At 41.2% G+C, this 26,515-nt stretch overlaps 1 protein-coding gene across 4 annotated transcripts; it reads left to right on the forward strand.

Annotated features, from left to right (window-relative positions):
- Positions 1-2,083: 2,083 nt before the first annotated feature.
- aak1a (AP2 associated kinase 1a) lies at positions 2,084-26,316 on the forward strand. Of its 4 annotated transcripts, none has more exons than XM_074670373.1 (18): positions 2,084-2,950; positions 7,336-7,454; positions 8,630-8,738; positions 9,327-9,469; positions 9,616-9,737; positions 9,821-9,902; positions 10,030-10,162; positions 10,283-10,386; positions 10,689-10,768; positions 10,845-11,008; positions 11,445-11,620; positions 12,726-12,913; positions 13,178-13,371; positions 13,449-13,517; positions 16,795-16,896; positions 17,174-17,338; positions 17,662-17,751; positions 23,181-26,315. In XM_074670373.1, exons 1-18 carry the CDS (start codon positions 2,791-2,793, stop codon positions 24,020-24,022), a joined length of 3,042 nt encoding a protein of 1,013 aa, XP_074526474.1. In that variant the 5' UTR covers positions 2,084-2,790; the 3' UTR covers positions 24,023-26,315. The 4 variants fall into 4 exon arrangements, with proteins under 4 accessions (XP_074526474.1, XP_074526477.1, XP_074526475.1 ...); XM_074670376.1 differs by lacking the exon at positions 23,181-26,315 and adding an exon at positions 18,292-23,139; XM_074670374.1 differs by lacking the exon at positions 17,662-17,751.
- Positions 26,317-26,515: the final 199 nt, after the last annotated feature.

A 26,515-nucleotide genomic window follows, 5' to 3' on the forward strand; every position in this document is an offset into this window, starting at 1 on the left:
AGCGCCATCATTTATCACCAGAGCACTAACAACCCAGCAGCTTCAATAGCTTAATGGCTCAATTATTTTAGCAAAATGGTCCCCACATGTTCCAAAGAGCTGCTTTATTTGTGCCAAGGCATTAGCTTTGCCAGAACAAATTTCCTGCACATGGTAAACAAATACTTATCCATACATGCACTGACAGAGAAAGATTGGAGTGCATTACATGAATCAACAGGCATGTTTTTTCAGCAGTTACTTTATGTCCTGAGTATGTAAACTTCTGAGTATAAATGTTAAACACATGAACTCTGAGCTGTGAGCTGTGCTACAAACACTTCAGGTGGCAAGATGAATGAGGGAAATAGCTTCTGTAAGAATCACATATAGAAGAGCAAAAAATAATATTTTTCCCCAAAGTAGATTATCACAAGTTCAAACGCAAAAAAAAAATCATCTCTATTTTTCCAGATATTATATAAATCTCATTGGTTTAACTGTTGAATAAGGTTTTAAAGCTGGAGGAGAGGTGGACACTAGGAGAAAACTTGCAGACACAGTCACATTCATAAATGATGAAACAGTACCCCCTGCAGGAGATGTAGAGTTTCATTAAGACGCTTCAAACCCATGCAGGCCTGTTAATCAATTCAAAACTAACTCTAACAAAGAAAATGTTTCAACGGTTTTAATTTGCTTGGCATATTTTTTTTTTTTATCTTTGTGATTGTAATAATTATTGATTAAGACTTTCAATAAGAGTTTGAATGCTTTAATGTTGAAGTGGTCTGCACATACAAAACCAAAATTTGCTTAGGGCGCTGTTAAGATGCATCATTTCTATAACAGTGGTTATAATTCTGAGGACAGTGTGTAACTACTTAGACTTTTGGATCAGAGAAAATTAAAGGTGTCGACCCCCTGGTTGACATTTGATCATGTAAAAATAATCCAAACCAGTGCCTGTTTATGTGTGAACAGTATATGAACTTGCACCCATATTCACACAAAATGGTCCAAGTGCTGGGTAACTATCTGGATGGCACAGAAAGCAGCTGCGCCAGAGACCAACATTCTTGAGCCTGTATTTCACCATGGTTAAACATTAAACTTCCTTCAGCATGTGGCCAATCTGGTGTTTTTGGGTTCTGCCTCATTCAAGAGGGAATCTCTGTGCAATGGCCGTTCTAACCTCAAAAATATGTGTTACAAAAATTTCAGAAACTTCCTTTTTTCAACTACTTTTTGTCCATTCATAAAATTCAGGGAACCATTTTTAGTTTCAGTGGCTGTGTCCCCAGGAGTTGAAGACAATAACATTTTTAATACTACTATTAGGGCCATCAAAGTTCAGTAAGGCTCCTTGAAAACTTAGAGAACCTAAAATTGCCATTGAGAATGAATAAGTTTAAATAATTTCATATCAAACCTTATTTCAGTGTCTTAATAACTTGTTTTAAAAGCTGCACACGTCTACCTTTTATTCCAGGCCAAACAAAAGAATCTCAATAAAAGTAATATTTATCTTTTGTTTACAATAATTTGAATAAAAAAATGAATCATGTGCAATATTCAATGACTCTCAGTTAAAAAAGACGAAGAGGAAAGAATTTAGAAGTTAGACAAATAAATAAGAATAAGGGTGGTCCCTGAGACCATTCCCATAGGTTTTTATTACTTTTGACAGAAAAAAAAACTACCAGTCAGCAATAGTGTATTGACAACAAAAGGGAGTAGTCCATAGCCATCATGCCTTGTAAACTAAAAATGTTGTAGGATGTTGCATCAGGCTGTAAATAGCTGATTTTGCTGATGTTACACTGTATTTGGTGATATGCTTAAGTCATTGTTTTGTGTTGTTTGTCTGTAACTCTGTTCTATGGCGTGCTGCTATCTTGACCTAGACACTCTTCTAAAACATCTTTTAGTATTCTCAGTCTTTATTTTTCCTTTTTCAATGTACTGTACTTAGGTCACTTAGTTCTTTAGGTGTTATTGTCACAGAGTTCAGGCTAAGTTGTTTTTAATTACTATTTGCACACAAGGACAACAAAGCCTGGGCTCAGAGGAGACTGACAGGAAGTTGGTGTTAATTTGACCAATCACATCCAGAGAGGTCCAGCAGGACGGAGTCACCCAGCGGAGAGGGGACTCCTCTCACTAGCATCCACACTGTTTGTAGCTACGTTAGCCCTGCCACTGAGGTTGATGACCAGCCTTCTTACAGGCTGCTGGACGCACTAGCCAAGAGGGGGTCTGTCTTTTTACAGACATACTGACGAGTGGAGCAGCAGGTGGACACACTCAAAGCTCGGGCAGAAGATACCAGTGGAGATGTGTAATAACTTACATTGGGAAACAAGGACCTACCTGGCTGCGAGGCGTCCAGCTGACAGCTGTCACCGCACCTAGCTGCCTAGCTCGCTGGCTAGGTGAGCTAACGGCTAACGGCTGTTTTTTTCGGGGTTATAGCCGAGCTAATTTAGCCAGCCAGTGCTCGGCTCGGCTCAGCGGTGACTTCCACATGAAAGCTCTGCATTATTATGATAACTTTCTGTCTCGGCTCCTTTCAGTGTTGACAGCACGAGTTGGCCACGGAGCGTTGGATACTAAAATTCGGGATATTTTCAGGTTCAACTAGTTAGCCAGCATTTATCACCAAGCTAGCTCGCTGCATTCATTCAATTATTGAAAAACTACAACGTCAACACCAGCACCTCAGCGCACGGGGACTGGCTGTGTTCACATTTTTATTTCAAAAGTAGCACACTTTGGTCCTGCCTGTGCTTTGAGTTACCTCGGAGAGAAATGAAGAAATTTTTTGATACTCGTCGGGAGTTGGTGAGCTCTGGGCCTGGACCAGGAGCCGGGGGAGGAGGCGCTGGTTCCGGCGGTGGTGGCAGCTTCATTGGACGGGTCTTCACCATTGGTCGATATCAAGTGACCGTCGAGGAAATAGTCGCAGAAGGTGATTTATGTTGCTTCACACATTTCACACTTACACGCTGGTACCTGGGCTGAGCTGTGCCACAGTGTCGTGAAGATGGACTGTTGGGTAACTTTAGTTAAAATGAGAGGGGTGCCTGTTTTTGATAAAACACCAGCCTTATCACACACCACCACTTTGAATATGCTCTCCAAATAGGAACTGCAGTGTTAATGTGGATGACCAAGTTGTACCAGCCATTCCCTATTTCTTAGGTTTTAGTTTGCAAGCATCATTGTAATAATAAATATACTGAAACAAACAATCATTACTGAAGTGTAACTTCTGAGGAGGGTTGGAGGGTGTCCCACAGATGTGATTTCCTCAGATTGACTCCTTTTCAGATTATTACATGAATAACCTGAAGGCTGGGAGGAACTTTGTGTAACTGGAATTTCTACTGTGTTGTTAAGACCAAAGCCATGCTGAGTCATCTGTCTTGATATTTGCAGAGGGTGTAACATATCCCAAATGTAGATTTTGAGAGTCCCGGTTAACTCTGTCCTGTTCGAGGGAGATAAAGCTTTTTAGTGATGTAGCATGATGATCTCACTTTGTGTTTCTACAGTCTTTATGTTGATCTAGGTGCATTAAAGCCAACTGAAACCAAAAGGTAGACTTATGCTATACTTGTTTTAACTTTTGAGGTAATCTCTACCAGAAGAAGGTTTTTAACTAGCTCTCTAGCATTTTGGAGGTTTCCACTCATTTGTTTTTGCAGTGAGAGGCTGCTATGCTCTGTTAGCTAAGAGCACCTGTTACTAAATAATAGATGACAGTAGACTGATTAATTCATCAGTAGTATAGATGGGTTCCATCTGTTTGGTCACATTGTGATTTTATGAATGAGTTGGACATCTAACCTCAGTTCTTACCTGCTCTGAGATGTCAGTGGAAATTTTTCACATCATTTCTTTTTTTTCTGTGAATGAGGACCCATGTAGTTTCCTTATCATTTCTGAGAAACTTTGGACTCGGTGACGACATTCACTTGAGAGAGTCAGTAGTGACATTAGTATCTGTTTGTCATACAAAGAGGATGTTAACAAAGAAATGATAGAAAAGGTTATTTCCCCATGATTCAAGTCTTTTACTAATTTGAATCTTTTCCTTGCTCAAGCAGTGCACCCATTGCTCGAATGTGACTCCCTCCGGTGTCAGTACACCTCTTTATTCACATGGTTTTGGATCTATTCTGGGCTGGCTTTTAGTTTCTATTTGTAAGCTGCTCCATTTGGGAAATGTTCCTCCTCCCTGTCCACTTTCTTTGTTGTCAGCTCTGCTGCCTGTGGCTAAAGAAAACAAAACAAAACGTCATATGGACAAAAGCAGTGACGAGGACTCGCTGGGTTATGTCGTTTGGGGCCTAAGGGGGCATCTTTTGAAGCTTCAATTTTAGACATTTGACCTTTAGGCAGGTGTCTGTGATTTATTGACAGCGAGAAGTCTGAGAAATTTTTCTTCTCTCTGTTGAGCTGCAGCTGAAGCCACAAGACTGATTCTGAGAATTTGCTTCCAAGAAAGAAAAGAGCGTGATACCTAACCTAAACAGTGGTTATGTCCGTTTTTTCAGCCATGGTAACTTTTGACTAAACACTGTAACAAACCAGTTTACTTTTCATCAGAGAGCTCATTGGTATACTTTTTGTGTGTGTCTGTTTAAGCCCATAACAACAGGGGTATAATCCTGACAGTCTGTTTACGTCAAGAGGCAGTGGCTATTTGTAGCTGTACTTACAATTATTTGTTCACACTGTCCACTTGGATTGTAGTCCACTGCTAAATGTTGCTTAAGAAGGCTGCTAATCCTTCTAATTTCTCGCTGGCATCTCAGATTAGACTGTGCGAGACGCAGCAGGGGTTCAACTGTCTGAACTCATACACACCAAACACGGGCAAACACAATCCAAAGGCTCTCCCTTTCTCTGTTGTGTTTCAGAGGAGGGTTTTGCTACTTTTGTATTGTCTGTTTTTGAAAAACACTTTACAAGCACAGACCTTTTCTTTCTACTAAAAAAAAATCAACTACTCAGCCACTACCAAGCTCTCTGTCAGTACATGTCTGCAGATTTTCACGTCATTGTGAAATTATAAAAGTAAAGAATGTATTGCTGATGGCGGTCAGAAGAAGCACAGAATAACATTTGATTCAATAACAGTCTGAGGGTTTTTGTTCATTATTCTGGTTCTTTGCCCCACCTCATGGTTTTGTACCCCATTAACCTCTTGAATGATACAGCTTCCATAGTGCTTGATGCATCTCCATCAAAAGACAGACAGAGCAGTCACGTGGAGCTGTCCTTGGGCTTAGTGATGCTGGCGTGATGAGTCAGTTCATGGCATTAACACAAGCTGTGAGGAAAAAACTAACTGTAAAGGAAAAAAGCTGCAGCAATAACAAAATCAAACCTTTACTGTGAATAGGCCTGTCATGATAACAAATTTTGCTAGACGATAATTTTCGAAAATATTATTGCTGATAAACGATTATATTGTCAATATTATTTTGATTTTTTTTTCCCATTTTTTCATTGATGTAATTATGATAAATGGGATAATAAGTGAGTTCACCATATCAAAAGCAAAAAACGTTGAATTCTCAAGAGCATTTAACTGTAATTAAAAGGTCAGGATCTTTTAAATAAAATAAATTAAACAAAAAATATAATACATTTAACAAACAAGAAAGAGAAATAAAATACAATGAAAATGAAATGGACTCTCTTTTAGAAAAAAATACATGTCAATGAAAATAATTAACACTAATCAAAAACAATAAAACATAGACCCTGTCTCTAAAGAAAAAAATGAAACTCCAAAAAAAATCAAAACAAAAACTATAGCCTAAATAGTTGTTGTAAATAGTTTGTACGGTTCCTGAATTGTTTGTAACATGTACTTTTTCCCAGTCAATCCGTACTGTCTGTCAAACATTTTTAACATTTCTGGCTTTCAATCGTATCGAAGGGCTGCATTTCTTTGGCAATGTAGCTGTCTTTGAGCGCCCACCATTTGGCGCTTTTATTTCTTTTTACTTTGCTGACCAAAAGCCTCAGTAAGAGCTAATTGTCAAAGAACAAGGCTCTGCTGCACCTCCCCTTCTTCTTCTTCGTCGCCACTATTTTCAAACAAATGCGACATATCAGCTCGTTGGTGTTCATGAGCTCACACTTTGTTCATTCTGATAAAAAACAAAATATTCCCACACTGGGACCGTGGCAGGCGGCTTAAGAACCGTATCTTTCGTGCCATCACTCATATTAGCGCGTGTTTCCTCCTTACTCCTCAGGACGCTCGCTTCAGCTCTCTCCGTGTGTACGCACGAGCAGCCCAAGTACTAATGGCTACGACCCAGTGATCGCATTTTTGACAGATGCTCACTCCGCTATAAATCCGCTAAATCCGCTATAGAACCTATGCACCACGATGTTAGGAAAGATAGACGTAGTGAGCCATCTTCTCATTCAGCCTCTTTGGTGGAAAGAGAGGAGGAAAACAAACATGCAGCACGTGTCAGTTTATCGAGGCTGGCAAACTTACCGAGGACGTTTTTATTTATCGTTCAGTTAATCGATTTATTGATTGTCGTGACAGGCTTAACCGTGAATCTGCAACACAAGTGAAAGATAAGATCCAGTGTGAAGCACATTTAAGACACACTTCAAGAAGTCTTTAATAACACAATGCTACTAACCTACAATTCACAGTTCGGTGTAAAAAAGCAAGAAGCTTTTGTTTTCTGACTCATTTTCTACAAAAAATCAGTTTGAGTAAAATGTGTGAAAGGTAAATTTATTCATTTTAGTGTTTCTGGTTGAATCATCTGTGGGTTTTGGTGGTTCAGTGTTTCTTCATATGAACACAGTCATCCTGTGTTCTTTCCCTTTGTGTCAGCATCCCCGTGAATGGTGGGATGATGAATTCTCTCACTTCCTGTATCATCTCTCACTGTTGTCTGCTTTTTGCATTCTTCCTTCAGCACATCTGCTGACTCACACAGTGACGTTTAAAGCTGCTTTTAGCAGTCAGCCAGTGATTCAGCCAAGCACTCATCAGTATTTTCTTTAATCACTCCTTCCCTCACTAATTAACAAGAACACATGAAGTACATTTATAAACATTACTCCACTGTTTGTCAGCCGGTCTCATTAGCTGTCAGGATAAAGGGATGTCTAAGGAGTGAGGGTCAGAGCTCAGTTTAAAGATTATTCATCCTGTCATATGTTGCATACAAACACTGAAGCACTCATAGGCTTGTGTTATAAACAGGGCACTTTGAAATGGTTAATCAAATATCTTTGTTGGTTTCAGATACTTAATTTATTATCATTCTTTCTCTGCTTGTTTCTCTCTCTTTTCACTCACAGGAGGATTTGCCATAGTGTTTTTGGTGCGCACTCATCAAGGCGTGCGTTGCGCTCTAAAGCGAATGTACGTCAACAACGAACATGATCTGCAGATCTGCAAACTTGAGATCCAGATAATGGTGAGTACAGCCGTCTGGTTATTAACTGATGGAGTGCTGACAACTCATCTGAGTCATCTGAGCTGATGTTTCATTACACTAATGATCATCTCTGTGGTATAAATGTTACTTTCCTTGAATGCCTAAGGTCCTATTTACTTCAAACACTGCAAGTGTGCAGTAAAATCATTTTGTAGACAGAAATGAGAAAGTTGGGTCACACTTCAACAACCATCATTTATCAGTTTCATGGCTATAGCCTCAACTAACCAGTTGCTGCAGCCACACCCTTGGCAGCATGACGATCACCTGATGATTATCATCTTTTCCTACAGACTTTAAGCTTAGACTTGTAGACTCAGTCTATCTCTGAAGACAAAAATATGGGGAACAGCTACAAACTAGAGCCCGACCGATCAATCTGGCCAATTATGCCTGTCACCGATAAATCAACATTGGCCAAAATGTAGCCGATTATAAAAATTTTGCTCCACGGAGATTCTGTGGCTCCTGTTCCTGTGCATCTGTGTTGGGCTGCATACTGCCCGAGTGCCCACCCCCTCTGTCCACCATTATCTAATGTAAGACTATAGAGTGACATTTTAACGTCGTGTTAGTTGCTTTTTTGTGAGATAAACAGAGATAAATGGTACTGTTATTTCACACGTCCACCATTACCTAATGTAAGACTATAATGCGGCGTTTTAACGTCATTTAAGTTGCTCATTGTGTGTTTACATTTTAATTTTTTTTATACTTGCTGTGTTTAAAGTTTGACTTACGTATTAAAGGTGTATACAGTTTGACTTCTTTATTTATTATTGTGTTTACAGCTTGTTCTTCTTTATCATTGGTTTACACCACAGTTCTTATGTTTACAGTTTTAAAATTAAAGTTCCTTTTTTTAATTTAATAGTGTTCTGTCTCTGTCTTGAATCATATGGGTATTAAAATGATTTGTGATTATATACAGTATATATCCTGTGTATATCAATGAATTTATTATATATCAGCCGATATATTGGATATCGGCTTTTTTTTGCCCCCAGTATCCGTATCGGCATCGGCCCCAAAAATCCCATATCGGTCGGGCTCTACTACAAACATCAACATGTTAAGTCGGTTCCATGTTACAATACTGTGAAACACTCATCTATTGTTTTTCATTGTTGCTTTCTCTTTATTTGCTTGTACAGAGGGACCTTGTGGGAAACAAAAACATAGTTGGTTTCCTGGACTCCAGCATAGCTGCAGTTGGAGCTGGTGATGTGTGGGAAGTCTTAATCTTAATGGACTTCTGTCGAGGTAAATCAGCCAAACGTCCCTTTCATTCTTTTGTCTCATGTGAATCGAAATGTCCATTCATTTAATCCTGTGTTATACATTTATATTAAGTAGATTGATAACTGAGTGTGGTAATTTGCCTAAAGTATTAAAATGTGATTGCAATGTGAAGCTTCTGTAGGTTTAATTTATCAGTTCTGAGTAATGTGTCAGAACTTCTTTTAAAATTTATTGTAAATTTCTTCCATAGCTTAAGATAAAAATACTGGCACAAGAGCTTATTGGAAAATATTGAAACTTTCAAACATTTATTTTCCTTGTTTTTTGTTGTTTTTGATTTCTGATTTTATTCATAATGTTTGCTGCTTTACAGACAGCTATGATGGTGTTGTCCTGTTGTTTTAAAATTTGTCTGAAACAAACTGGTTAATTCACAATCCTGCAAATCAGCTATTTTGGAAACATAAATTGATTATTTGATTAGTGTGTGGTATAGATTTAAACCCTATAATATAAAAGAGGGGCACTCTCTCAGTTTAAATGTATTATTTACAGGTATAAAGAGTGTCTGAAATATGCCCTGATCACCACTGTGTCTGTTCTCTGTAGGTGGGCAGGTGGTTAACCTGATGAACCAGCGGTTACAAACAGGCTTCACTGAGGCAGAGGTCTTACAGATCTTTTGTGACACGTGTGAGGCAGTCGCTCGCCTCCACCAGTGCAAGACTCCAATCATTCATCGAGATCTCAAGGCAAGATAAATTCAGTGCCTAATAATCAAATGATTGAGATTGAAAGGTTAGCTAACTGATAGCCAAACTAATCCTGGAGGTCATTTGTAATGACTGTTGTTTACCTCATGCACTCTGACATGTCCAATCCTGTCTTCCTCATGTAGGTGGAAAATATTCTTCTGCATGACCGGGGACATTACGTGCTGTGTGATTTTGGGAGCGCCACTAACCGCTTCCAAAACCCTCAGACAGAGGGGGTTCCTGTGGTGGAGGAGGAAATCAAAAAGTATGTGGTTCTCCAGCACTCTAGACCTTTTTTCTTCCTTTTCTCTGTTTGTCAGCTTCTTATTGGTCTGCTCTAAACTCCAGGTACACCACTCTGTCATACCGCGCTCCTGAGATGGTGAACCTCTATGGTGGAAAAGTCATCACAACAAAAGCAGATATTTGGGTGAGAGAGGCTGTGTCCTGTGTTATGTTATCATGTATGATTATGTTAAACCACTATGATGTGACATTTGCATCAGTGTGTAATGACATAACAGACCCAACCTTGTATTTGTTGTTTCCGTTCACAGGCCATGGGTTGTCTCCTGTATAAGCTGTGCTACTTCACCCTTCCTTTTGGAGAGAGCCAAGTGGCCATCTGTGATGGAAGTTTCACCATCCCTGACAACTCACGCTACTCCCAGGACATGCACTGTCTCATCAGTGAGTAACTGGTCCTTACATTTGCCTGAAACTACTCTGTTTGTGTGAAGTGACTGAGTGTGCACATACATTTATTTAATTCTTAAAAAAACTAAAGTCTTCTTTGTGTTAATATCTCAGGATACATGCTGGAACCTGACCCGGAAAAGAGACCGGACATTTACCAAGTATCCTACTTTGCCTTCAAACTGGCTCGACGAGAGTGTCCAGTCCAAAATGTACATGTAAGTCACCACACAAAGAGAGACACACATTTAACATTTGAATAATCTGTTACATTTTCTAACACTAAGAAATTTGACAGCTCTCTTTTTTTTTTTAAATAATACATGACTTTGGGGTTTCTCATATCCAGCTATTTGAATTATCTTGGATGTTAGGGACATTATGAAAACTATAATTCAGGCAGAAGTTTGTGACCTTTCTGAGATTTTATTAAACTGTGTAATAATGGTGCTTTCATGTTGGATACAATGTCCTCCAAAGTGAAATCAAGTAAATATTATAAATTTCACGACTGTTGTAGAATTCCCCAATTCCTACAAAACTCCCTGAGCCTATTCGAGCCAGTGAAGCAGTGGCCAAAAAGAGTCAAACCAAAGCCAGGTGAGTAAAAAGCAAAGTGTTTTTAGTGGAATCCCTGTAAGAAATATTTTCACTTACAGTCCATTCTTTCCATCAGGCTCACAGACCCTGTTCCTACTCTGGAAACATCAATCGCACCTCGGCAACGCCCCAAAGCCGGACAGGCTCAGCCTCAGCCAATATCCGGCATTCTCCCTATCCAGCCAGCTCTCACCCCACGCAAGAGACCGAGTGTGGCTGGCGGGGCGCCCCAGGCCATAGGTATCAGTTTTATTTACATCTGTGTGTCAGAGCAAAGGACACTTGTACCAGATAACAGGGGCCTTGTAGGCTTATTGCAACAGATATCCTGTAGAGCAGTATGCACTAAGTGACATCCTCTGTTGTATAATACTGATTGTATAACGTAATGCACAGTAGTATATATTTATTAAGCTAATTGGAAGCTTGATCCTGATTATACTTCAAATTATTTTTGAGCACTTCCTTTTTGCTCAGCAGTGTCAAAGGCTGCACTGACCCTCATATTGCTAGTTACTGTAAGGTGTTACTTTGACCTACAAATATACAAGTGCTGGCAGTGTGTCAGGATTTTGTGCACCAAAAAGCTGCTTGAAAACGAGAATCAAAGGTTGCTATTAGAGTTGTATTTTAAACAATATCTAACAGGTGTACCCTCCTTTTTTCTCCACCCTAGGTGTTGGTATGAATGTCCAGCCTCCAGCTGCAGCTGCTGTCCAGCCTCCTCAGCAGACACCTGCTGCACCACAGCAGGCTCAGATAGCAAACATGCAGGCACAGGCTTCACAGCAGCACCAGCAGCTTCTCATGAAGCAGCAACAGTCCTTCTTAAGCCCACAGAGCAACCAACAGGTAGGCAGAAGATCAGCCATGTTGAATGTGTTCAACTGTCACTCTTCAGGGATTAGAGGGCTGAGTAGTAGCACACAAGTTGCAGCATTAAGCCATTATCTAAAACAAACACGTGCTTTGGCCCTGAACGTGTGTTTGACCCTGACAGTGTTGTGAAAATGTGATATACTGTGCTATCCATTCTGTGTTTATCAGAAAGCATCTGTGCTCTTAAAAGCAAAGGGCCTCTTTACTTCTGCACTCCATCCTCTCAACTTGTGTTTTGTAAATGAACTTTAAAAGTTTGCTCTAAAATGATCTGCAGTTGTCAAAGAGCTATAAACCATAACAGAGTGGGCCGTCCTCATGCTTGGCTGTGATATTTCTGTGTAGCACCAACTGGTACAGAACCTCCAGCAGCAACATCAAACAGCTTCTCAGGTGTCTACCAAGCTTCAGTCCAAAGCTAAGCCAGTTTCTTCAGTCATTAACCTGCAAGTGAAACACCATCATATAGCCCCCGTACATGAAACGGCAGCTTCTCATCTGACCCCAATCCCCGAGTCTGCTGTGGTTGACCCAGAGGCCGTGGTAACATCCTTCTCCTGCTGCCGTCTGTCGCTCTTTTGGGCCACAGACTTGATTACCAGCACCTCTCCAACCAATCACATTCAGATTTACTCCTTCCTGCCTTCAGAGCACAGGGATGATAAGATTGCTTCCGTATTGTCTCTTCTCCATTAGAAACTCATTGTTAGAGTGTAGAAATCATCTAATCCACTCATTTTTATCGTATTCTGAGCTGCTTCTTTAACCTGGTTTTCATACATCTCTGAACTTCTCTGAGCATAGGTTTAGCACTTTGTCAGTGGTGCTTCCATTCATGGGGTCAACCTGTTCCTGGGTCGCCTCTTTGAATACTTTCTGTTCTGTTTGATAACAGTTATTCCCTTTCTCGGTGCTGTCATGCCTTTCCAGGAATTTAAAATCCATCTTGTTTTTCAGCTTTGGCAGATCTTTGGTGCTTGATTCTTCTGTTTGGGCTTCTGATTTATCTGTTTCCAATTGAAACTTATGGAAATCGTTCCTCACGTTTCCCCGTGTCTCTTTTTTTCCCAACTAACAGACGTCAGGCAGAGGGTTGCACAAAGTGGGCTCCCTCACACCTCCTTCTTCTCCCAAGATGGCCCCTAAGAGTGGCCACAGACGCATCCTGAGTGACGTAACCCACAGCGCTGTGTTTGGAGTTCCAGTAAGCAAGTCCACCCAGCTCCTCCAGGCAGCCGCAGCTGAAGCCAGCCTCAACAAGTCCAAGTGAGCAGAATTAACTCCTCTTAGTGATCTGAGGATGAACTGTCCTTTCATAGCACTGAGTGTGATGAGGAGGGCAATAGACAGTCCATTCATATGAGAAGCCCCAAAGGAGGATAAATAACGCTTTTACACCTCAGAGAATCCAACTTGAGAAGAATCGCCCAATTCAGTCTTTAAATAACTCTTATTTGCATCACTGTCCGCCAGTGTCCACAGACTTCACTCTTGCTATCAAGTTTCACTCTTGTTTGTGTTTTTCTGCAGATCAGCTAGCACTACTCCTTCTGGCTCCCCCTGCTCATCCCAGCAGAGTGTTTATCATCCAGGCGACGGTGACACCCAGTCATCTCTCATCACACACAACTCAACACCTAGCTGGAACCCCTTTGGTGATGATAACTTCTCTAAGCTAACAGCAGAGGAGCTGCTAAACAAAGACTTTGCAAAGCTAGCTGAGAGTGAGTAATTACTTCTCTGCACATGTGAACCTGCAGCTTTGTCGTTCGGTGTCATAATAATTGCTGTTTGTGCACAGCTGCAGCACCAGGAGAGAAGGTCACAGGCTCGAGTGAAAACCTCATTCCAGGGCTCAGTGCTTTCCCAGGTAAGGCTTTTTTTAACAAGTGAATTATTCTGTTTATTGCTTTGATATTTTTATATTTGGTTTATTACTGGGCTTTTCCAAAATCCCTTCAATGCCAGCACACTACTACTGTACACGCAACTATTACATGATGATTTTGTGATAACCAGTTGGGGAATTCCACTGCAATAGGTTACTGTTTGAACATTTTCAAAAAAAGCATGCACATCCAGCCTATTTCCTTTTTTGCTTCTTTATGTTCTCACTGTTCTTCATTTACTCTCCTCTGTTCTTATTTATCATGCAATGTTAAGCCAAAAGACCTGCCTACACCATGTCTGCAGGCTCAGCATTTTGACAGTCCAGGACCCTTTTAACCCCCCCCCCCCCCTCTGACACCACAAGTAATTTTATTGTAACAGCATTGCCCAGAACCAGCTGTGCTTGTTTTCTGTATTTATTTAGTTTCCTGGATATCACATCTCCCAGAGGTTAGCTTATGAGCTCTGAGTTTGTGGTTGGGATTTGTACACAGTCTCCTCTTGTTGACATTGCACACAGCTTCACAGTGACTCCTTGTCAGCTGCCATGAATAGAGGGAGGCCGTAGCTACTGCTAGATCACATCTCATTTGCAGACCTGTGCTTCTGCTGTTGCCTGGTAACATGAAGGACAAATTCTCCTTTGTTAATTGGATTGCCTTCCTGCTGGACGAGCCTGCTTCCTGGGGCCGCTAAGAACAAGAGAAAGTTAAGCGAGCTGTCCTGTCAAAACACTGACACAAGCTCTTAAGTTCTTCTCTGTTTAGCCTCTAGCTCTTGTGTAGGTTCCTGCGTCTTAGCTGTGTCAGCTCCTTTGTGTAGTTACTGTTAAAGGGCTGAACTGAAAGGATAAAAATGTTGAGGCCATTACATAATGAGGGTGTGGTTAATCTTCTTCTCTGAACCTAAGCTGTCTATTTGACACTGTGCGTCGCTCACTCAGATTGGACGCACAGAAGCAGTCTGACTTTAGCTGTGAGGCAGACAGCTCCAGCTAAGCTCTGCTTGGGGAGTCAGCCTCTTTGGAGTAAAAATACAGCATAAACCATTTCTATATTGACGTGACATGGAAAATTAGCTTTTTGACACTTTGTGATTTGTGAGAAAGCTTCTCATCACTGTTGGACTCTTTCCATAGTGAAAGGGGCAAAAGGTCACATTTGCTGTGCCGTTTTCTGAGCCAGCATCCCCTGTCAAGGACCTCCCCATCCCCATCCAAATTTGCCCCATAGCAGTTTCCTGTAAGTATGAGCTGAGGGCAAAAATCTGTGATTTGTGGTTACATGCATGGCTTGAGTTTCATTTTAACCCAGTCCACATTCATAATAACATTACAGTAGCATCACCTGATAAAACTATGAGGATCTCTCCACTTTATGGAGATGTCATCTTCTCAATTGTCTGCTGTGGTTGCAGAGCATTTGGGTGGATCTTTAAAGGCTATAAAGAAACTGAGTGATAGCTGAGCTTTCTGTGACACAGTTAGGGGTTCACAAACTTTTCAGCTTGTAATTAGGGATGCACGATATTGGATTTTTGCCGATATCCGATATGCCGATATATCAAAACACCTTTTGGCCGATACCGATACCGATACCGATAATCTCAAGTTTGTTTGTTTTTTTCACTGTAAAGAAAGCTAAGTCTATCCTGTACTGGAATTTATATGTTACTCTTATTGTGACGGTCTTATTTGTTTAAGAAACACACATAAAACAAGACAAAAAAACATTTGATTTTACCATAAATAAGAAATGTATTATTTTTTCAAACTCAAGACATTCAGTATTGAAATACAGAAAAATCATTTCTTTAGATCACATGAACTTTAAATGTACAATGCATTTTTAAACATAACCAAGTTGCATTTGATTATTTTAGAGCTACTGTAACAACCTGGTGACAGACACAGAGCTCTGCAGTGCAAATAAATGAAGTGCTACATTTTATTTAAGGAGCTTATTTTTCAACTGGAAAATAATAATAATCCTAACTGAAAAGCACCTTATCGGCTGTGACTATCGGCAGAAATTGTCATATCTGCAGATACCGATAAACGTGTTTTTAAGCTTTTATCAGCCAATACTGATATTGTGCCGATAATATTGTACATCCCTACTTGTGATACCCAGAATAACGGTGTTGAAGACTGGCAGCCCTCTGCTGTTGGAATACATGAATAGGACAATCCAAATACAGACACGAACAACAAAAAAGTACACTTCATTCAACTGATCAGCAGAAAATTAGACTACACAAGTGCATATGTTGCTGTCACCTCAGAGGTCTTCAACAAAGTCCTGTGAAAAACAGGTCATGCACTTTCTGTTTGCATGGTTTGATAAATTAACCCCATTTTGTTGATATTTCTACAATAAGGGATTAAATATGTGAATGAAAATGGTTTTTGATTTTCAAAGACCTCCCCATGAAGAAGTCCCGACCCCAGCTCGTGGAACCACTGTTGTAATCAGTGCTTTCTGGTAATTGTTTGGTTTGATACCTGTCGATGAAGGTCTAATTGAGTTGTGTCCTTTAAATGCATGGGATATCACCCTGATTGGTGGTGGAGTGTGTGGCCTTTGATTGCAGAACTAAATACACCAACAAGAAAAATAATTTTCCTCTTCCAGAAGTGATCCTTACATTGCAGGTAAACTTATTTTTGCGTCATATAGATTTAAAATTGCATTGAATTCTTTATGTGCAGTCATCTTTCTATTGTTGTTTTGTTTTTGTCTGATTTTTCTTACATCTCTATTTTTCTGTATATATTTTCCCAAAATGTTGGCAAGTCAGAGGCCCAAACCTCCATACTATTGATATTTTTTCACATACTACACTTTTTTTGTTTTTGTTTGTTTTTTTTACAAACGTCTCTTTTAGATGCATCCGTTCTTTGCCTTTGTCTGTGGTTTCTCTTTGGCTCACTCCCAGAGAAGCTGATTCAGGGACTGAGATTCCCCTGACCCTCTAACCTAGTCAGCCCCTTCAATAGCTCTGTAGCTAGCTCCACTAACGGTACCAGCTCTGTTTTTCTTCACCTGTCTTTCCCTGGAATATCTTGCCTGTCTGACATGCTTCAGCTCACTGCGTTTTTCTTTCACTTCCATGGTTTTAGTGACAGAAAGACCTTGTGAAAAAAAGAAGTAAACCAGGTGTTGATTGTTTTGACCCCCCACTGAGCTTATCTCTGTTCTTCAAGGCTTCTAATAATCTCTGTGCTGTCTTCTCTCCTGCTTGCTGTGTCTGTGTAGTAAGGGCAGAGGTGTGTGTGGATTCACTGATCCCTGGGTTGGAAGCCCCGCAGGCCCAGAGACATTCAGGCCAGCCTGAGCTCATCCCTGCCAGCATGCCAGGTTAGCATCCTGGACCACAGAAAAGGAAAACATATTATCATACTTTGCAGGATTTTCAACTAGACTTGCATGGTCTCCGTTTTTGATCCTGCTCCTTTTAAGTGTTAAAAAGTTCTTGCCTCAGATGTTGTGCACCCTCCTTTAGACTCTTTTATGCTTTCAAGGATGAATCATTTAGCTGTCTTTACTAACAAACATATTTTTCTTTGCTTCTAAGCTAACAGTCTGTTCTTCTTTTGACCTCTTGTCCCTCTGGCTTTGCTTGAACCTGTCCCAGACTCTCTCACTGGGGAGGACTCTCTGCTGGGTTGCAATCTGTTATCTCACACTTCTCATGGAAACCAGTCTGTCTCTGCTCTCGCCTCCTCCTGCCCCTCTGCTCCTCCTGGCTTTGGCTCTGGATCCTGTTTGGAGGAGCTGCAGTCTGCTCACACAGCTCCTGGTAAGATCTTTTCTTTGCTGCACCCCTCAGCTAGTTTTGTTCCTGCTGTAAAACTCCCACAGAGGACTCGTCCTTCAGAAAGCAGTCCAAAGAGAAGAATCGTGATATAGAAATCAGTTGCAGGATGTCAAACAACAGTGCCACAGACCCTCGACTCATTCACAGACGAGCTGACGCTACCTCAAATGCATGGCTTTAATTACTGCCGTCCTCATCTGTTTTAATCTACTTGCATCTTTCTTTCGTTTTGCTCTTTTCTTTGGCTGATTTAACTTCTTTTCCCCCTCTCCATCGTTCCTCCACTTCCTCTTCCTCTATCGCAGACTCTACTTTCCTCATGTCATGTGTGGAGAAGGGCAATGACGACGAGTTTGACCCTATCCCTGTGCTCATCTCCAAAAACACAAATCAAGGTAAGGGTGACCAAATCTTGGGATGAGCACTCTCACCTGCTGAACCCCAGACCGCTGTAAGCCGCAAAGATGAATGACTTAGCCCCTTTAATTCAGCTCTCACTGCTGGTTCTGGCTGATGTGAGAAGTCTTGTATGGGTGGGCATGTTACATCAAGACTTTTAATCCCATCAAGCTCTTACATGAGTCATCTTTCTCAAAGCTAGTGATGCTCCACCCTGAAGTGTTTGGCTCTTTGTAGTTTACCTTCAAAGCCTCCTCATGTTAGAAAAGCATTCCCTGACTCTCCTCTGTAATGATGCAGCTGTGTAAAAAAGATGATCCCAGCTCACACTCTGCTTCTGTTTCTCTTTCTGCCCCCGTCATTCATGCAACTTTCTGCTCTGCCATCATTTCACTCTCATCTCCCCTTTGCTCTTTATTTTTCCCATACATTCCTCTGTTAATATTACTTATTCTTTGGCTTGTTTTCACACTCTCCCTTGGCTCTTCCATGTCCATCTCTGTCTCTTTCTCTCTCTCTTCTCTGGCATGTTTCAGGTGGTCACTCGCGCAGCAACAGTGGCAGTTCAGAGTCCAGCATCCCCAACTTGGCCCGCTCCCTTCTGCTGGTGGATCAGCTCATCGACCTCTAGGGGGGGGTGGGAGAGGTCGAAGGGGCAGTGTGCAATCCTAACAAAGGGATGTGGAGAGGGCAGGAGATAGAGATGGGGAAGCAGAGGCACTAAATGTAGCACCTTATTAAGTCAAACAGAGGAGCTGGCATTGATAGGTTCACAGGAACCTTTGTTTAATGTGCCTCCTTGGCCTCAGCTCCATCTCCAGTTGCCTGTAAGCTGGTCTCATATATCTCTGCTGGCTGTGAGCATTCCCACGCTGGTCGAACAAACCTCCTCATTAACGCCTGAGCATATCGTCTGCTTCTGTCCAGCTACACCATGGTACTCCTCATGCTTTCCCTGCATTAATATCCCTCATTGAGTGCACTGCCATGGGAATCAGCTGCAATCATACACACATAACTAAACTGCTTGATCACAGCTTAAATGTGTGTTTGGTTAAGAATGGAAGCTAAATTAAAAAAAGGCACCTTAAGGACACCCCCTCCACTCCTTCCACTCCTTGTGTTTAAAAAGAGGGAAGTCAAAATGCTGCAGACCTCCAGGAGAGTGTGGTGAAGTTTGAGCCAAACTCTTTGCTAAACAAATCAAGACACAATCTGAGGGAACATCTGAGAGAGAGATGTTTGAACCAGTTCATAAGAAAATAGCTTTGGGCTGATTTCTTTGTGGTTTACTGATGAGCAGGGAGGATGCTTCTTCCAAACATTTCACTTTGATTATCCCAACACTCAGTCACATAGAGTCTGTGCTGTCTTTGGAAGTCGGTATAACTCTGCTACTTGACTCTTATAGGTCTGTAGCAGTATTGTCAAATGGTGTGTATCTATGCTTACTTGGTCTGTATGATCAGATCTGCACCTTCGTCTCTACTGCATACTGTAATATCTTTTTAGAAGCAAAGCAGGACACAATTTCCCCTTAGATTACAAACCTGCAAACATCTGTGAGCCTATCTGTCATGATGATTGTTTAAAATTTTAAAACCAGGGATGTCTGCTAAATCAGCTGATCCAGTTTGCACTGTTGTCATGGCAGGATGCTTCCATACTGGATTTTAAATGCCAGGCTTTGTAAGACCTGTAATGGTACGTGTGTATTACAGCTCATAAATCCACCAGGATAAGCACCCTAGAGACACAAGGGAACCACATATTGGACCTGTAGCCATGCCAAAGCTTTAGCATAGATTTTCTTATTATGATGTTTGCTGTGTGTCAGTCTGCTGTCAAGGCCGTTAAAGACGAGCAGATTTTTTTAACTTCACACAGTGTCGATTACACTGGGTCGTTGTGAAATCTCCGTTCACGACTGACATCCCCTCTGTCTTATCAAGCCATTTTTTATTTCATTCAGACTCATTTCAGATAGAGCAGAATCACTGAAAACCTTGGTGTGTACATAAAAGTCACTGTTTTGTTTAATTTTTACTCTTGTCAGCACTGGTAGAGGATTTTTTCTTTTATAGTGTGTCATATATACCGGCATTTCATCTATCTTGGTATGAACAATGTGACTATTATAGCTAGGTCTTTCTGATGAATGTTTGAATTTATTGTAAAGTATGTAAAATATCTGAGGATATATAGATAAAGACTATTTGTGTATGAAGCTGTAATTAAGAGTGTAAAGCTGTCGGTCCTCTGCTCTGTCCAAAGTCCAGCTGTTTTCCTCCCCAATCATGCCAAGTATCCAGTCATAGCGTGTTTCTTGAAGATGTCTTTGCAGATACATGACACAAAGTGCTTATGACTTACCTGATAGGTTAGCTTTTTCTTCTTTGCTGCAGTTCTTCACATGGTACTTCCAAGGTGCTGCATGCACAATGGTGCGTTCCATTTACACTGGAACTGGGAAGTGGAGAGGGAATGACGTCCTCTCCGAGTTAAAAGAGTTCCATTTGCCAAGTCGGAAAAACTTGCTGTAACAGCAGTATTTCTATGCATCAAAATTGAATAATACTATGTATATGGCTGATTTAGTGCCACGAACACTAGTCAGAAATTCTAAAATAAACAGAATATTACAGGAGCTTGATTACTGTTGACACCCAGGGCAGCCATCCTTGGTTGTAAACTCAGGGGTGGTGTGGAACTGTTAAAGGGGACATATCGTGCTGATCCCTGATTTAATACTTACATAAAATATAATAAATTTGAAAACAAGACCTTTCACCCCCTGAATTTTCAAAAAGTGAGATATTGTATTTTTTCTGATATCCTAGAACAAGATTTGATGCCTCTGAAAATAGGTCATTGACATTTGGCCGCGAGATTTCGAACGTCTTGACGACACAAGGATCCTTTCTTTTTATTGGAGTAATCTGATAAAGCAGCTCCTCCTCTGTGATGTCAGTTAGTCACACAACTGCCACCGAGGGATACACCCACCAAGAGCCGAGTATAAACGTATAAACTATACATGTTACAGTACTCACCACATTGAAGTGTCCTGAGATGATCTGTGTCGAGGTGGATTTTCTTCCTCCTGAGCTGCAGAACCGTCCGGGTCTGACTCGGGGTCCAATACAAAAGGACGTATCCTACACTCTGCCATTTTATTAGTGCTATCAATGCCTTACGGTGAAGTTTTGGCAAACAGCAAACTCGCTCGGTTTGCCCCATTCAATATGGCGATTTTGTAAATACTGCCATGCAGCAAAAACCGTCCCCTGGCTCTACCCCCTCCGCCCCTCTGATAGAACTGACCAATCAGAGCACAAAGGGCTGTGACGTTGCGAGGTTACTGGAGGTCATTCTGGAAATGGAGCGTTTCAACAAGATCTTCAGAATGGCCTATATGAGGATATTGAGAACGCTATTGTGGGGCAATGAAGGAACTAAATGACTTGTACTGAGGGCAGAAATGCTTTACAGGCATCCTAGTCTGGCATAGTGAAAAGGAGAAACAAGCATGATATGTCCACTTTAACATCCCAGTAGGAAATTCCGACATCAAGGCCTGTTCCAGTTGAAATTTTCCACTCAGAACTCATAATTCCTGACTTCTGAGTACAAATGGACCGCACCATAGGTGTAGCAGATTGGATCTAACAGGCAGTGATACAGAGCTAATGATGGGATTCATTTCCTGATATCTCTGTAGCTCCTTTCCCTTCTGATTACTTTTATATTAATCAGACGATGATTAAAACTACACTTTCATTACATGTCAAAATTCCACAAAGTATTCATCTTACCTCCACCATCACATATGCAAAGTCTGTTTGATGACATCATATCACATGAAACAGTAAAAACAGAAAACAGTACAGTTTATTTCACATGCCATCACTGGTGAGTCTTAGAAATCAACAATGCTGTAAGAGCTCATAAGTACGCTACATGTCCATCTTTTCCTTCAGTGTTGTTCAGTTAAGTCACTTGCATCTTTGTGGTTAATCTATGCAATCTTCCAGTACTGCTCCTTGCCAATCAGACCCGACCGTGCTGTTTCCTGTAGAGCTCTAGCCCTGGCCTGTAGAGTTGACTTGTGCTGCTGTGTGAAACTGATGTACTCATTGTGCCGGCTGGCTTGATACAGTGGCAGGTGTAAAAAGTACTTTGATTATATCATAGACTTTGACATGATGTGGCTGAAGTTCATGTGTCAAAGCAAGGACCGTAATGAAGTGTGTGCATATATTTTTATGAATTAAGGTTCAAAATGAGAGACGCTAAATAAAATTCATTGATGTGAATGTAAATTGACTCATGGGGCTGCGTTATTTGATTTTTGCACAGCTGAGAGATCCATCTGTGGGCCTTGGTGACAGAGCGAAGATTTATTCCTCCACTTTCACTGTTTTAATTAGCTGCAGATCAGATTTTCCTGTGGGACTGAAATTAGATTACAGATTCTGTAATGTAACTTGTGGGAAACATTGAGGCCTTTTATGCTGAGGTTTCAACATTACACCATCATTCAATTTGTCTTGAAATATGCCTGCACATCTCTGCACAAACACCATCACACTGTCAGAAATGTATGCAGTTGTTCATTGTGTGGCTCTGTAGTTTTTCCTCTCTGTCCTCTTAAAATTAACCACTTGCTTCAAAGATGTTCTTTGAATCGTGGATGTTTGGAGACAAGTATTTTGAGCCCACTCTTCTGCTCTCCGCTGTGTAGACTCAAAGTTAAGGGCTTTCGACACGAGAAGTGTTTGTTGTTTTGATAGTCAGCTCTGAGGCTTGTTTTCAGTTTGAGTAAACATGATGCTGAGCTGATTATAAGAGTTAAGAGATTCTTTTTCCTTGAGTGGATGCAACTAACATCTCTGCAAGAGCTGCTAATTAACAGCTGCTGCCAGCCCTGCCGAGGTAAGACTGATCTGACTGCTCATCTGTCTGTCCCTAATGACCTCTACTTTTGCTATGAAGGCTCTTTTTTGTCCTTGTTTCCACAGACCTTCTGACTTTTCACCTCCTTAACACTTTCAACTCTCATTAGAAGCCTGTGTGCTCTGTTAGTTTCCCCTCCGACGTGGGGCGTGTTTTTAGAGGTTGTGGATACTGCGGCTGTGCTAAAACTAATTTGTGGAAACAAGGTTTCATGTTATTGTCATGGTAGCGCTGGTTAGTTTTGTCCGTCTCATCTTGTCGGAGTAGAATGTGTGTTGTACCCCTGTGCCAGTTGTCACTGTGGACTCTTTACATGGTTACAGATGTTATAAGTGATCCATCGCTCACATAGTGTGTCATGTGCTTAGAGTTTGATAGTGTTGTGCAGCTGTAGCTGTGGTAAAAACTGTCACTGTCACACAGTTTGGTTCCAGTGCTGAAATGTTTCTCTCTCTGCTCCCTGATCCAGATGTGCCAGGTGAGAGCAATGGCTACTCAGCTCTCGATGAGAGGCAGGAGACTGAACCCCCTGAAGGTGATCCTCCAACAAATGATGCATGTGTGCACTCCAGTGAAGAGGACGAGGAGAAGGGACCCCATCAGCATGAGCAGCAGGACGAGAGAAGCACAGAGGGTCATGTAGCAGCTCATGACTGCAGCGGCTCCAGACCTCTTCTGATGGACTCTGAGGAAGAAGAGGAACAAGGATCTCACCTCGAGCTCCACTCATCAGCTGAACCAACACAACCATCTGCTACCTATCATCAGCCTGCTCCCAGCACCTTTTCTCAGAATAATTCCCAGCACGTACAAGATGCAGCAAATGCAGCTGAAATTGCTGCAGACGTCTTCTCAAAGGCCCCCTTTCGGATTGGACAGGATGATGCTAGCGATGTGTTCGCCAATGCCCCGTTTCCCCGTGCCCACCTGAACGCCCAGCAGCAGCTCGACGTTTTCTCTCAGGCTCCCTTTGGCAAGAGAAAGGATGCTGCAGGAGGAGCCCCTGAGTGCAGGGGCTACAGCATGAACACAGGAGGCATTCACGCTGTAACCCCTGATCAGGGTTCATTGGGACAAGTAGCCCAGCAACCGTTCCGCCCACAAGCTCTGGCCAAATACTCACGACACTTTGAGGGACCCCTGCCCCAGCAGCCAGTAGCAGCTCACAGAGTGGTGTCCAACGTGAGCAGGCAGGCTGCTGTAGCATCAGTCCCCGTCGGACCTCGTCACTCATGGACCTCAGACGCAAGTCCTGTAGACCCTTTCGTCTCTGCACCCTTCCACCTCAAGGCCCCGCAGGAAAAGCCTTGAACGCACACTCAGAGGGGAGGACAGTGGGTGGAAGCGCCACTGAATTATGCAAATGTAACAGCCACGCTGCATGCTGTCACCAGCGCTGCAGCTGGACTGCAGACCTGCATGGATCTCATTCTTAACTGGCTCCAAGTAGATTTGATAGTGCAAGGTCATCTTCACACTTGAATTCTTTAGCGTAAGAAAACTGGCAACAGTTCAGACTCATTGTATCATTAGAGTGTCTTTTAGTTTTATCTGTCATGTCCTTTATGAATTCTTCTCAATCCTTTTGGTACGTACATCTACACAAAGACAACACGGTGGTCAAGTATTTGATTGTTTTCTGGCCTACCTCAGTTACATTCTCTGCCAGTGCAGTGATACCACACAGTAAGAGGTATCTGCAGCTTTGGCAGCTTAGTTTCCTGTACATTTAAGCTTTAATGTGAAATTATGATCAGACAATTCTTTCTTCCTCCATTGTATTAGTGTCAAGGTCATTACTTCACAGGAGCTCTGAAAAGAAGAAGACACTGTACCACATCAGCAGGTCCTCAACACTATTTTTGTTAGGAGATGTGTCTGGTCTGACATCAGACAGGAAATGTATCTTGCCTTATAATTATGCCCTCAAATTCAATATTCTGGGCTGCTGGATGCTGGATAAAGATGCATTACACTCTGAGGTCAACATTTGTTGATTGGAAGTGTAACTCTTTTGTTGTGTTCCTATGTGTAAATCATGTGTATCATGCTTGTGGTTACTGCCTTGTTTCAAAAAGGTGGAGTCCAAGTGTTTTATACCATGATACAAAAGAACCATATCTACTATTAGGTCTATTAAATTCATTATCGTAGTTTCTTTATCTTAAAGTAGCTGATTCGCGTTTATTTGTTTTTCTATAAGCTTCCATCTTGGAAGCCTTACACCCTCACAGTACTTCCTTCCTAACGCATCAAACAGCATTGAATCACTTTTGCCTTTTTATGCCCTTCAAAACAACCTGCTGCATCAACATTATTTTATTGCACTCACATTCATGTATGACTTCCTAGTTTGCTCTCTGCACAAAAATGTTTATTTGCTCTGTGATGCCTTTCAGGAATATACATCTCTTAAAAATCAAAATGAGTATTACCAGTGACTCCCAATAACTGCACAACTTACACTGCAACTTTAAGAAATGCTCGACAGCAGAAGTATTCACAGCAGTTTTCCAGGCAGTAATTGTATAAATATTGTCTTGCCAGGTCTGGAATGGGGACTAGTTGGTGACATTCCTTTATTCCCATTATTTTATTGTTTTTTTTTTTTTGCTTTGTCCAATCCTGGGACACTTTTGATTCCAACCATGGCACTTTTTAAACCTGTTCAACCCAAAAATGAAAGATTAATTTGTATCTTTGTTGCAGTTTAGAATTATGTTTTCTTTGGTCTTGAGCAGTACAATCTTGTATACATGCTCTTTTTTGTTGTTTCACCTGATTTGTAAACATGAAGGCTGCACATCGTCCCTGACACACATCAGGGCCCCCCGAGAATATGTGTTTGGGTGTAACACAGCTGTAAAATGTATTTTGACCTGGTGTTGACGAGGAAACCTCCAGAGGATTTGACAACTGAAGATACTGTTGGACAAGAAGCACTCAAAATACTCATTTTGCTGCACAATCTGCCTTTTAAAATTATGTTGTAAGTCATAAAAAACTATTAAATGAATGTAAATTAACATGATGTTATGTTGTATTTTTTTATGTGAAACGTGACCATGGATCTAAATAGGCATGTGGTGCTTAAGTATTGCACATGAGTGCATTTAGAAGTACTCCTAAACTCTTTAGTTTAATAGTAAACATATTAAGGCTATACTACAGCACATACCAGTGTGAAACATTCTGAACACTCATCAAAAGCTGCTAACTTTTACACCTATTAGGATGATCAAAACCAAGTGCACTGTTTGAAATCTGATATAGCTTTAATATGTGACGGCAGTCAAATACACACAAATACACCATTAAAAAACAAACAAACCCTGCATCCAAAGACGACATAAGTGTCATCTTCATACCCACTTTTTAGTCATAACTGTGAACAGGAAACAGTAGTTAAATCTAACAACTACTACTACTACTACTACTACTACAACTATGTTATAATGCATTGAGTAGGGATGTCCCGATCATGTTTTTTTTGCTCCCGATCCGATTCTGATTTTTTATTTTGAGTACCTGCAAATCCCGATATTTCCCGATCTGATCTTTCAGCAATGCGTTAAGAAAAAAGAAAAGAAAAAAAAAAAACTCCTTCAAGTTGCCCTTTGAGTTTTATTTAATGTGATTTAAATGAAGGTATCATTCTAGCCAACATGGATATAGCTTTTTTTCTCCACTTAGTGCAGGATTGGATCAACAAAATAAAAATAAAGCTTCTCAGTGGTGCACCACAAGATAACCTTGTATGTGTGTGACAATAAGGTTGCAATTTCTTGTTTGCAATTTTGTTGT

Source organism: Halichoeres trimaculatus, unplaced genomic scaffold (genome assembly GCF_033239565.1).
Source record: "Halichoeres trimaculatus isolate MK-OKI-2021-1 unplaced genomic scaffold, fHalTri1.1 fHalTri1_scaffold_5, whole genome shotgun sequence".
In the NCBI taxonomy this organism is placed as follows: Eukaryota; Metazoa; Chordata; class Actinopteri; order Labriformes; family Labridae; genus Halichoeres; species Halichoeres trimaculatus.

Coding starts and splice junctions, on each gene's coding strand:
- aak1a (XM_074670373.1), top strand. CDS start 2,791: ATGAAGAAATTTTTTGATACTCGTCGGGAGTTGGTGAGCTCTGGGCCT. Junction 10,163..10,282: donor GGACATGCACTGTCTCATCA/GTGAGTAACTGG, acceptor TTAATATCTCAG/GATACATGCTGGAACCTGAC. Junction 13,518..16,794: donor AGGGCTCAGTGCTTTCCCAG/GTAAGGCTTTTT, acceptor GTGTCTGTGTAG/TAAGGGCAGAGGTGTGTGTG.